The 13,689-nt window shown below is 41.3% G+C and overlaps 1 protein-coding gene across 5 annotated transcripts in view; it reads right to left on the reverse strand.

Moving 5' to 3' along the window:
- Positions 1-46: 46 nt before the first annotated feature.
- Positions 47-13,689, reverse strand: part of LOC144009870 (visual system homeobox 2-like) — a 29,162-nt gene continuing 15,519 nt past the window's right edge. For all 5 annotated transcript variants that reach the window (XM_077509765.1, XM_077509762.1, XM_077509763.1 and 2 more), the window contains 5 exons: positions 6,340-6,806; positions 5,822-5,912; positions 5,356-5,479; positions 2,918-3,098; positions 47-2,071 (listed from right to left, as the gene is read on the reverse strand). In XM_077509765.1, the coding sequence (XP_077365891.1) occupies positions 1,800-2,071; positions 2,918-3,098; positions 5,356-5,479; positions 5,822-5,912; positions 6,340-6,806 (1,135 nt within the window). In that variant the 3' untranslated portion in view covers positions 47-1,799. The remainder of the gene's footprint in view (positions 2,072-2,917; positions 3,099-5,355; positions 5,480-5,821; positions 5,913-6,339; positions 6,807-13,689) is intronic.

A 13,689-nucleotide genomic window follows, 5' to 3' on the forward strand; every position in this document is an offset into this window, starting at 1 on the left:
CTTTGAAAGCAGCAAAAAGCACAAACCAAAATTTCTTTTTGTTAAATAGCCCATTTTAATCAAACTGCAGATACATATATACAAAGACAAACACAGAAAATCAAAGTATGATACACTTTTATGGAGTATGTACAGAGGTTGTTTTTCCACATTGGAGGTTGGTGGCTTGAGGTTCTTCCAACCGAGCTTTTCAGCAGACGAGGTCAGTCGTCACAGCATGACAAATTCTTTGTTGAGTGAGAAGAACAAACATTAAACATACAGTAAACCCCCGCTTGCTAGTTTACAAACTCGCTCGAATATTTCTTTTGCTGAACACAACTCAAAACTATTACTGGAAAACGCACATATTTTGCAACAATCCACCTATTTGTTTTTGCTCCTGCTTCTCCTAAAGTGTCATGTTTGTGAAGTTGGAGTTGGGCACTGGGCAACTTGCCACCTTGTGGTGGTGACATAGGACAAAGCAACTTCTCAAGATGACGCATAGAAAGGATAAGGAAAGAAAAGTAATTTGTGATATACGGATGTAAATTAGCGTCTCTTTGTATTAGCGAGTCAAATAAGTGAGAAAATGGCTAATACATACACAAGTAGTAACTATTTTATCTGTAAAATATATTTTTAAGGGTGATGTAAAATGTGTGTGTTGACATTAGTCATGAGCCGGTTACCGATTTGAAGGTTTCACAGTTTTCAAAAGTCACAGTTTCAAAATCACAAAAAATTTCCAGTGGTATGAGCTGCTTTTTTTGTTTTTGTGTTAACCTTGCCAGCAAGCTGAATTCTTACGGTATTTGTTCACAAATACATCTTGTACCGCTCTCGTTCGCAACCGACCTTTTTTAAGTCGGACCAATCAGGTGATGTTTAGGGCGGGACATGCAGCTGTGACGAAACCAGGAAGCGCAGACGCCGGGGGAAACAAACAAACAAAACATAGACGGACGGACGCAGCAATTAATTCTGTTCTCGTAGAATTACTCACATTTTCCTTGTCAAATGTTGAACAGCTTCGTGCATTTTTATCTGGTAAAAAAACGTTGGTTTCCCCCCCTAAAACGAGACCGAAGAGACATTTTCATCCGTTGCCGTGATTGGTCAAAACAAACGTGCACAAGATGCTGCATCGTCCAATCAGCTCGAAGTATTGTACAGCATGTCCCGCCTTTCCCGAGCAAATCACAGTGCAGCAGTCCCAGATTGACAAAGTGAAGAACTCCCTTGAGTGAATCACAATTATCAATCTGGCTATTGCCAGGTTATTTTTGAGTCACCACTGGCGAGAACTAGACGCATTAATGAGGCAGCTAACGAGCAGGCTAACAGTACATGTGTAACTTCACAAAGTGGAGAAACGCAGAGAAACTAATTTTCTTTTATGTTGTAGTACATTTTGATTTTATGCAGAGAACTGCAATTGTTTATTTTCCTTCTATGTTTATGTACCTACCAAGCACATTAAACAGGAAAAGTTATTTACCCAGACATTTGAAAAGAATCCAATTTAGAGCTGTAATGGTAATACCGTCAAAGGGTGATATTTTTGTTCATGGTTATCAACGTGTCAAGAAAGTGATACGGGCCTGTCAGATACTCAACTATGAAAATTTATGGAAGGCGTCTGCTATTTATGGCTGGTGCTGGTCCCTAAACAACAACAAATCGGAGGGAGGGTTCACTGTACATATTTAATGTGATGTTTTGAATTTTAAGCCTGTGAAGGAGAAGGCCCGATGTTTTTCAAGTGAGCGCCTGACCCCGTCACACGCATTTCCAACGTTCCCCCCCAACCGCTCTCAGTTGTCCGTCTCGTCCTCAGTCGACCCGTGCTCGGGTTCCTCCTTGCGTTGGCGCGTGCTGAGCATCTTGGCGCTGTGCTCCTGCGCTTTGGCTCGCAGCACGGCGATACTGTGCACGCGCAGTTCGTCTCTCTCGCCGTCTGTCCGTCCCGTTTCCTCGGGCGGGACTTTCCCGCCGTCCGCCTTCTCGCGCACTGGCGGCGTTCCGGTGCCGACGCTCCTTTCGTCCTGAGGGGAGCGCGGCATCTCCACTGACTTCTTGTGCATGCCTGAAGGACAAAATGTGTGTGGGATTTTTTTTTTAGACCTTTGCAGCATTTTCTCACTTGCAAATGCAGATTGAACGAGAAGACTGCGGCAAACGGACGCCTCTTTACGCCATCTTAATCAATTTACGAGCAACCTGATAGATTTCACCTAATCAATTGACACGTGGCCAACAGGAGATAGGGCTCTAATCTCTCGTAATGAAGTGGGATTATCACGCCATTGACTGCTGCCGTTTAATCGAGCGCGTTGACACTTGCTGCCCTTTTACTGTCCCTCCTGTGGGAATCCATCATGGCAGTCAAATGTAAGACGACTAACAGAACCACGGCTGATGTTTTGCCAGGCGAACATCACGAAAGTAAATTGGCAGAGGAGAAGCCAAGCATTTTTTAACTCTTTTACTACCACACGTTATCAAAAATTTTTTAATATGACAAAGGCTTTGATCATTCACGTCATCCTTGAAAACGTTCTATTTCATCAGATTTCGTCATGTTTCGTTGTAATTTCATACACCAGCCCATTGAGAAGAGATACAATGCTGCCATCTGCTGGCCATAGTTTTAGAGAGTGTTTTTGATTCGACAACCCATTGACCAGGCAGCGCTCACTGCCCATTGATTAAAAAAAATAAAAAATGTAGTTGACGTCATTTAACGTTTATGGCGGCATACATCGTGATTTTACTAATCGTTATTAAACGTATTTGGCGGTCAAAGAGTTAAAATCGTGTAGCATACAATGAAAAATTTGTTGACTCAGAACAGAGCCATGTGGGACGCCCTTGAGTTCTTGCCTACGGCGGTGGCGTAAACAAAATTAGTTTGCTAGTGTTTACTTCTCACCTAGTAACCAGGGCGCGTACGACTCGGTGACGCCCTCCTTGGCCGATTTGAGAATGGACTCAGGTAGCGGGATGGAGTGTCGCACCATGGCGCCGTACAGGCCGTACTCGGCCATCACGCTGCTGCGGCCCCAGCACTTTTCGCGCTTCCGCCACTTGGCCCGGCGGTTCTGGAACCACACCTGGCAAAAGATGAGATGCAAGTGGTGAATAATTCTCAATAGAGCAATTCAATCATATGCACTGGGTGGGAGATATTCAGGTTTAAAAAGGTCCACTACAGAGGACAAATTTGAATTGCTGGTAGTCAAGAGGCTACATAAAAAAAACCTCACAAATAATCTATCCTTTAGCTCACTCTTTGATGTTTTTTGTTGTTGTTTTTTTTGTGATGTCACACAAAGAAAAACGGTTTGAGCGCAAATGCAACAAACAAAGTGCTATGAAGTGATTCTTCCCAGGCACATACAATTCTCATTGTCTTTTTTTGGTCACTCCACTGCGTTTCAATTTGTTTTTGTGTTTGTGAATGACAGCTAACATTATAATGCGCAATGGAAAAACTTGACTTAACAACGTTCCAATGCTACTTAAAATGTCGCCTGTACGCAAAATCTCATCCGGAATGTTATCGCCAGTGTCTGCTGTCAGAAATGGGGATTGTGCAGGACCCGGCGAGGTTCCACCACCATCCACCATTTTGCATCTTTGCAACATGTGTAGCACATGTGTGCACGTTCGCCAGCCATTCGTGCGCTTTCGCTGCCTCATGAGCCCTGATTGATTCTTCACCCAGCCAGGCCTCGTAATAGCCTCGGCGAGCTTGTGAATATGGATGAGCCCCAACCAGCATCATAAAATGGCCTGCCAGGTGGAATGAGATTGTCGGGAGGGTGGGTGTGCGCGTGTGTGTGTGTGTGTGTGTGTGTGCAGAGACAGGATTAAAAACGATCAAAGCGGAGAAGCAGGAAAGCTATTCAGGTAGATCTGATGATAACCTCCATCTCATAAAAAGATGGGCCTCAGATGAGCAATCACGCTTTTGACAGCAGTGTGTGTGTGCGTGCTTGACAGAGAGGTGACCCCAAGGGCGCAGAGGCTGATTGAAAAATAAGTTAATTTCCAGGCCCGATGGATGAGAGACAGGCGGCAGAATATCCCGGGAAATTAAAAAAAAAGAAGAAAAAAAGAAAAAGCTAAATGGCAGCCATGAAGGGAGGCGGCGATCATGTGCTAATTAATTTTTGTGTGGTTTTATTTTCATGAGGGAAAGAGCAGAAAAATTCCCCCCACGGAGGAGGCGGGCAATGCTTCCTTTTTGTCCAACTTTATGAGCAATTCAGCCGTGCATTGAGATCCCACTTTGTCAGTTATTTTAAAAGGATCGAGATCAGGGGTGTCAAACTCATGCATGGAGGAAAATATATTATAATATCAAGTGGGCCGCATCAGGAAAATAACACTATATAACTTAAAAACAATTGCCGTCATTTATATGTAAAATTTCGTGGACCAGCCCTAAATTAAGGAGCTCAACTGTAATCATGTTGTTCCGAAAAATAACACGAATGCAAATGGAACACGGCAACACTTTGCCGGTATACGTTCCCGACGTGTTAAATCGACCTGTTTTGCATATATATTGTTCCCAGAATGCATTGCATGGCGCAGTTAATGACGTTATAAGGACGTTAATCCTTGTCATATCTATTTGTGTTACCAGTAATTGAATTTGTGTCGTATTCAACACATTTATGTCGGTGTATGATTACAAAAAAATAATAATGAAACAAACCGTAGTTTTAAGTTGTGTGTAAAATAATGAAATCCAGGACGACGATTCCCCGTACAAAGTTGCATTGCTCATCTGAGGACTGCTTGTGAAATTACACATTTATATGTTTTGATTGTGGCCGCCTGATTAATTAGTCCGACATTACAAATTTATTTTTTACTTTACAAAATCATCTAGCGGGCCAGATTAAACCCATTTGTGGGCCTGATCCGGCCCGCGGGCCGTATGTTTGACACCCCTGTTCTAGATGCTATTTGTTAGCCTCTCTATGGCATTTACCATTTAAATGCTAGCAGTAAGCTAGCAGCAAACTTGTGCGACTGTTTCAAATACACAATGTGTATTTTTTTTTTTCGTTTAACAGTAAACTTCAACCGGGACCTGTCAATATACAACTTTTTGTTTTTTGAAGACTTGAAGTAGCTCAAATTTCTTTCTCACAAAAATCAGTCTAACGACAGCTCCTATCTTGAAAAATTCATCACTCGTATCTCAAGGCACCTCAGGATGTGGAGCTTGCCATCGAGCAAAAACGTCTCAAAATAAATCAAATAAAACAAGCGAGACAAAAATTGCAAGTTCAACATCCCCCCCCCCCAAAAAAATAAAATAAAATACAAAATAAAAAAGTGCCCCCCACCCACCTGTATCCTGTCCTCTGGCAGCTCCGTCTTCATGGACAGCATCTCTCTGGCGTATACATCAGGGTAGTGCGCCTCATTAAAAGCTTTCTCAAGCTCCTCCAACTGATACGAAGTGAAAATCGTTCTGTGTGAAAACATACCAAAAAAAAAATTCAATGTAGCTTGTATAAAAAAAATATATATATAAAAATCTCAAAATAGGAGCAGCAGCAATAAGAAAGACAATTCCACCATACATCTTTGATGTTAAAGAAACTGCAGTCATATTGAGATACAGTATTAAATACATATTCTTACAAAATAGGTTATATACTTCCATTGATTTTAATTAGGAGAAATATTTTTTTAGCATCAGGATGACAGGACAAAAGGGATGAGGGGGGCCATAAACGTATGACAAGTCATGCCTCCATTTCAAAAACAATCTTTTATCAACTAAATAAAATGTACACAATTTCCTTGTTACCTGTGTCGTCTTTTCTTTCTTTTCTTGCTTTGGCTCAAGGAAGATTTGGAGAAATTCTTATCGCTGGAGGGAAGGCTCATGTCATCAGAATCTGTTAGAATAACAAGAAAATTCATTTCCCTTGCAAGGGTAAGACGTTGTATCACAAAATTGATTTAATATTTCACCCTAATCTTTCCTGAATAATATTGTAATGCAAAAAAAAAGCCCATCAAACGTATACGAAGCAAAATGATTACAGAATAGCATTTTTTTTTTTGTTTTTACCAAAATGAAATATAAAGAAATCTACAGACTCTGCTTTTAAAACGAGTCAAATTCGGCCTCAAAATGTATTTAATTTATTTCTTTAATGTACAGTTTTTAAACAAGAAAATGTGTTAATATAAACGCAATTTCAATGGAATAAATACTCTAAGTCAAATATTAACAAAACGCCCGATTAAGAAATTCAACATGACGTGTAAATGAAAGAAAAAAACGCGAATATTTTCTCCGCCCCCCCCCTCTGGACTCACCCGAGCTGGCAGAGTTGCGCAAGTCGTGCACGTGCGCGTGCACGCTGGCCCGGTGCAGCGGCTGCAGGTGCACGTTGTGAGCCTCCTGGTTGAGCGCCTCCAGGAAGGCTGGTTGGCTGTAGAACGAGTGGATGCCGTCCGGGCCCAGCAGGCCGACATGCCCGAGGGCCGAGCGGGCGGCCAGGACGTGGCCCCGGTGAGGTAGGGCCTCCAGGGGCCGCCTCAGCCCCCCGGCGCAGGCGACTGCGACGGCTGCAGCCGGCGACAGCAGCGGAGGCGGCGGCTGCTGGGGCTCCTTGTTGAGTCCGAGGAGCTCCTGGATGCCGAAGCCGGTGCGGCGGTGCGCCGTGATGGGGGGCATTTTGCAGGCGGGGGGCGGCTGCTGCGCACCCCCGTGCAGGCCGGCGGGGGTCTGCTTGTTCTCCGTGTCCGAAAGCACGGCGCCGTCCTTGCCCGTCATGATGATGCTGGCGAGATTTCACTTTCAGTTGGCGTTCGGGCGGGATGCTCGTCTTTATCCGCCCCCCCCCCCCCCCCCCCCCCCCCCTCAACACGCACTCCCACCCCTCCCTCCACACGCGCAGCAGCCAATCACGAGAGACTTCACATTAAACTTTCCACCAGCGCGGCCCTCCATTATAAACATCTCTTTATTTTCTCTTATCGCATCTTAACGCCATTTTTTTTTAATTCTAGGCAGAACATTTGAATTTGTTTTTCTCCATTGAAGATTATTTTGGGAAGTAATTAGGCAAAGAGGAGCTTATACTTTCCCCTCTTCGTGCTTCTGTCAGCTGTCATCATCACTGAGCTCATCTGATGGAGCCAATGAGGCGGAACAAGCTCTCAAATTCATTGCGAAAATCAAGGAGCAGGCTCACATTTGACGTTTAATCGCACAGAAAAAAAATTCTGCCTCAAAACAAAATGTATTATTATTTTTAAAGAAAAAAAATCTCATTTTACTTATTTTTGTTATATATATTGTGAGACGCTTGAATTCAATGGCATGCCTCAATCGACTGGATTTTAAAAAACGTCTTTGAAACTATAGGCCTATGATATAATGTTGCTAGAGCATTTTTTTTTAAATATATCAATGTTTATCGTGCTGCTGCTACTAAAACAACAGCGTAAATTTATTTAAGATTATCAGATACGTTGTGATTATAATAAACTTCTAGTAGGCCTATAAAAAATATCGAGCAAAATATTTGTAGTTATAATAGACACAATATATACTATATTAAAACAAACATCCACTAACATTACTAATGATCGTATATCAAATCATAAACTAAAGCGTCTGATAGCTTCAAAATGCTAATAATGGACACAAGTCTCGACCAAAAAAATCGGTAGGCTATTTATTGGATTTAGCCACAAAGAATATGCTCTTCTTGATTGACAAAAAAAAAAAAAAAAAAAAAAATCAACTAAAATGTCCAGTTATTATGCATGCATAGTAACTGGACATTTGTCATGCATGACAAAACGAATTAAATGGCAAAAATGTTATATCAATATACATGTAAACTGCTGTTAATCCACAACAAAATATGACCGGATCCACAGATTAATATATATATATATATATATATATATATATATATATATATATATATATATATATATATATATATATATATACACACACACACACACACACACACACAAATACAATTGGTGTCACTATCACGCATTGCTGGTCAAATGAGGCGATGACGTCACTTCACGAGCCAATTGACCAGGCCATTGATCCGTTAGGCGCGCGACCTCGCCGTCCCTGCCGCGCGTTCTCATTTGCATATTCTAATTAGGCTTGCGCAATAAAAAACGTTTTGTTTTGTTTTTTCTCATAGTGCTTGCGCGCATCTGTTGATCTGTTATTAAGCTGCTTTGCCTCCCCCTCCCCACCCGTTGCCCACCATCAACTCCCTTCATAATCGGCCACGTGATCAAACGTGCACGTCCCACTTATGGGTATTGAGGACACACCAGGGGGACAACAGCTAACAGTCTGCTGTTTTTACAAATATATTTGCCTTTTAATATAGGTTAGCGCTAATTAAAATACTGCAGCATGTACTTGCAATTAAATCATCTGCTGTGTAAGTGCAAGTGCATACAGCAATTGATCCCCCACACCCCCTCTTTTATGTAATCAGCTATTTATTCAATTAGTGTCGCGTTTGCTGATTTGTGGCCCGCGCGTGGACGTGTTGCACGCGCATGATGAATGGATCATACAATCATCAAGCCAAAGGTGATTCCTCGGGGACTGACTGTCTGCACGTTTGGAGATGCTCCCTGATAAGAGAGATGAGATGACGCCGCGTGGGCCATCTGTGGGCCTCACATGCATGCGTCCTCGATCTGCACATGCGCCATTCGGACGCATGTTTACCAATTTCATGTCAAGAACATTTCTCCCCAACCCCCCAACCACGGGTGAAGAATTGAACGCTCCATATACGGTTATTTATTTTTGTGCCATAATTGCAGGCAGTGCAGGCAGTGACGTCACATCAAGCAAGCACACTTACATTTTTTTTTTTACACTGATTTTGACTTTTCCCACATAAACATGGATTATTTTTTTTTTAGCTTATCTCTGTTTTTATTTGTTATAGTGGACGCTAGGATATAGGCTAACATTTTTAACATGAACATCATGCAAATCAACTTTGTTGTGATTGGTTAGCTCGGTTCCAATCATGAACCAGAAGTGTTGAGATCATCCAAAGTATGCTTTTTTTTTCATTGGTTTAGACACGCAAATAAGTATGGAACTTAGATATAATCTCCTCATGACATATTTTTTCACAAATTGCATTTTCAACATTTATTAGGCTTATTTTTTCCCCACAAAACTTGGTGAAACTCAAAGGAAAAACCCTTCTAATCAATTATGTAACATATATGTGCACATAGGCTATATGCATATAGATATTTTATATATGTCTAAATATGTAACCTATGCATATTTATTAGCGTGAGATCCGCTGACGGTGATTCCGCATGGATTAGATGCACATTTTTCAAATTAAGGGCTATACTCACTAAAAATAATAGTCAATTTATCGGTCAATTGAGTTTTTGATTTACTGATGAATAAGGTTTAAAAAAAAAAATATTCCATCACTGATTATCCAAAATCCAGACAGGATTTCAAATTGGCAGTGCAGAAAACATACGAAACATGCGTTATTTATGTTGTTTAAAAATAACGATAACCAGAAAATCAACAACGAATCAGAAACCTTTAATTAATATGACTTTCGAATTTTGTGATCAGCAATCAAAAGGCATTGATCTACATATGCCAATCATAAAGGCAGACTAAATCCCTAAAATGGTCAAAACATAATTTTGTTTGTTTACATTTTTTTTTTTTTTTTTTAAAGGACGTTTTGGGACAGCTTTTCAAAAATCTTCCAAACGTGATAACTGAGACACACAAAATGTCTGCCCTAAGAAAACTGTTTGAGGACCCGAAAGTGTTTCCAAACGCAAACTTATTGGGCAGGTCGCGTTTGTGTAGCATGGCTCCTTGTGATGATGCCCCTTTGTCGGCGGGGGCCAGAAATGGCTCCCCTAATCTAGCTAATTGCCGTTTCCTAGCGTCGGCGGCGGGTCAGCAAACAGCCGTTGATCAAAACATCCCATTAAGGTGAGGACACAAAAAGCTTCCCACAATGTGCCTGCCAATGGTGATTGGGCACATTAATTAGGGCAATAACTTCATGCTATTGCCTTTCTCGGGTCTCCATTTCTGGGAGCCCGGGTGCCCCTTTGCCCCTGTTGCATGTGCTGATGTGTTATTGGCGTAATGAGGCCCCAGTCTTTCATGGGAGACAGGCCCCCCGAAAAAACACAACTTTCTCCACCAAAAAAAAAAAAAAAAAAAAAAAGGGAACATCACTGTAATCAGAAGTGACATAATTGCTCGGACCCATTTCGAGTGTAATTAGCACACTCCCACAGTGGACAAGGACAAGCAGCTCGGCAGGAGAAGGGGATTCGGACAGGCAAAAAAAAAGGGGGTCCCCGCTTTCAGCATAATTAGGTGAGACAATGCCCCTGACTGTTTTGAGCCACTGCGGCGGCTCAGGGCCGAGGCCAAGCAGGCGAGCGGACGCCCTGCCAGGAACACGCTGATAAGCCCCTAATTGTCCTCCCCGGACTGGCCTCCTGCCGGGAGCCTCGTCCTTGTCCTGCTGCTGGGGAGAAATTGGAGTTGACTGGACCCGGGGGCGGGACCTTTAATGTTTGCCTCCGCCCCAAACTCCAGACGACTTGTTTCAATGTCCCGTGACATCCTGTTGAAACGCGGGAGACGACGCAACACGCAGTCGCTATCTTTTTGCTGCTAAACGGCGAAGGCTCGCAAGTGTTTTTAGGTCAGGGTCATTCAAGGTCACAAGACGTTCAACAACACTTTTAAATAGCACTAAGGAACTTTTCAACCTTAATAAAATATTTTCATAACTCTTCTGATGAAACATCGACTTAATAGTAGTTGAATGGTACCTTTGCCATGGCCTGAGTGGGTCTGTATCATTTTTACTGGCACGAAGCAACTTTGAGGAGGTTGGTAGGAACACTGCCACACAAAAAAACTACAAACGTGCTGACTGCTTTATGGCATACGTCACTTCCCCCTTTTTCCCCATTCTTTACAAAGACAGAAGTCAGCTAAAAAACGATGCAATGCGCTTGCCCTCATGGGAAATGTGGTCTTCCTTCAGGCATAACATTACCGCTTTTGTCCATATGGCAACGTTATTTATACTCAATGTAAACTGAAAGTTAATTAGTGTTACTTTAATGGTCGCAAATAGAGGTGCACCGATCACAATATTTCAGCCAATCACAGTCTTTGAATAAGTTACTCTCGATTTTTGCTAATCATTTAGTGGCACAAAAATGATCTCAACGCAAATCAATATTACACTCAGTACAGTACATCTTTTTTTATTTAATTTAACTCAATTTTATGAATTATAATAAAATTACTGTATCAAGGACTAAAAGACGCAGCCATTATTCTATTAGTTTAACATCTTTTTTCCACTTTTGTTAACAAGAAGTATGAAAACTTTGAATAAATATTTTATGATACATTTTATTGTACATTTAGAACAGATAGCAAATCTGTGATTAATCGTGTTAACTAACTCCTGCAGCACTTGTCCTCAAAAGTGTCACAGGTGAGCCGGAGCCTAAGTTGGGAACAGAGGCGGGGCCCGCCCTGAAATGGCTTCCAGTCAGTCACATTCGGAAAATTTTCAGTCACGATTGGGAGAATTTCGTGAATACACTTTCAGTTTCTCCGCAAGCGGTCAGATGTCTCAACAGGCTGCATTTCAACACTGTCCAGTGAGACGGGCCACATACGTTTGAGGCCGCATGCAAAAAAAAAAAAAAAAAAAAAAGGCAGGTGGGCGTCACAAAGGTTTAACGTAAGCGCGGCTCACTCCGGCTACAGTCGGCCATCCCCTGCGTTTGCTCCCATGCGCCCTCACTTCTTTAATTAGCTGTCAGTTGGCACAAATGAATCAAGTCTTCGCCTAATTAAGCAATGCCACCAGGCAGCTCCCATACACGGCCCATTGTGCGAGCGCCATGAGAAAAGCGCAGCTAGCAAACTTGTTTTGGATCAGGAGTGCAACTTAACGACCGCGCTGTCACACACACACACACACACACACACACACACACACACACACACACACACACTGCGACTGGGGGGAAGTGTGTCTGGTTGGAGAGGTAGGAGGTGGTCGGATTTTTTTTTTTAATGCTCAACTCAACTCAACTTTTCTGTCCCGCTACTACTTCCACATTTTTCATCCGATTCACTCCGTTCAAACTTCGACATATTCCAAAAATTCACGAGAGGTGTGCTTGCATTTTTCTCAGTTCACACATTCATAGTTTTCCCACAATCCCGTTTTGTACACCAATTTCCCCCATTCAAGCGGATGGAGAGAAAATAAAAAATAGGACCGCGTTCCCAGCCACGCTGTGCGCACATACATTAACCGAGATGAGTGATTTTTAGCTCATTTTGTTGCCACACTTCCCAGCTTTAACTCGATCTGTTATACTAGATTTTGACTGCTTTTGCAAGGCCCACAAAATAGTGTTCTATTGCTATAAAAACATGGAACCCACCAAAACAAATATTAGAGTCTCTTCTTTCATCAGGAAAAAAAAAAGTATATTTCTATCTATTTCCATTTTGCAGCAATTAGCATTAGAATATAGCTAAGTTTCATTATTCACAAATCCGTTTAAAACAGTGGGGAAAAGAGCTTGTTTACAACATGGGTCTGGTTTATCTCTTATGCTCTGCTGCCACCTGTTGGCCGTGTTTGTAATGACTACCATTGCTTCAAGCGTTTTCTTCAGTTCAGAGGCTGCATCAAAGCCTTCTGTATGCTCTCGCATAAAAAAAAATAATTAAAAAAATGTAGAAATACGTATTTGGGACAATGGTAATATTTAGAATAGAACGTATTTACATGTTTTTTTGTGGGAGCAATTGAGTTAATATAAGTCAATTACTGGGTCAAACCATATCATAACATCTCTTTTATTTTAGCATTCTTAACTATTCATTGCCAGTCATTTCAGTGCATTTTGACTCATTTTTCAAGAGTCACACAATATATATATATTTTTTTTTGCTATCACATACGTTTTTAGTTCCATGCTCGTCATCACACTGAATTATCCTCTTCAACAGATTAAAAAGCAAATACAATGCTTCAGACATTCACTGATCTTAAGTCAGATCACTTTGGATTAATTTAATTAACTTAATATATCACTTTGGATTAATTTAATTCAATCGTGTGTTACCACTTTTACCAATTTCACTAAGTTGGTCAACAATTCTCTGTTTAATCATAAATTGATTCAACAATTCTCTTTTTAAGAATGTGAAGTCTAAACACTTCCACCTAAGTCTGCTTTTTTTTTTGTATTAATAAAATTGCGTAAATGCCGTTTGTACCTAATGCAACGAGTAGAAGAATTCGATCCTGGCTTGATATGAAGAAGTTGTTGACAAAAAACCCAATTTTGCACGCAACCATTTTTAGACTCCTTTTTATCATCATGAGGTCGACTTGCATCCTTGAGATAATCTCACAACACTTGAGCCTGTCCTTTTTTTATTTTTGTGAAAAGTGAACAAACAAAAAGAATATTTTACTTCCATTTGCTTGTTATAACAGGCTACCAAATCTATCGTATGGGTTTAGATTCACATTAAAATACATCTCATTTACATTATTATTATTATTTATTTATTTTTATAAGCAGCTTGTCGAATAATCA

Source organism: Festucalex cinctus, chromosome 21 (genome assembly GCF_051991245.1).
Source record: "Festucalex cinctus isolate MCC-2025b chromosome 21, RoL_Fcin_1.0, whole genome shotgun sequence".
Taxonomy (NCBI): Eukaryota; Metazoa; Chordata; class Actinopteri; order Syngnathiformes; family Syngnathidae; genus Festucalex; species Festucalex cinctus.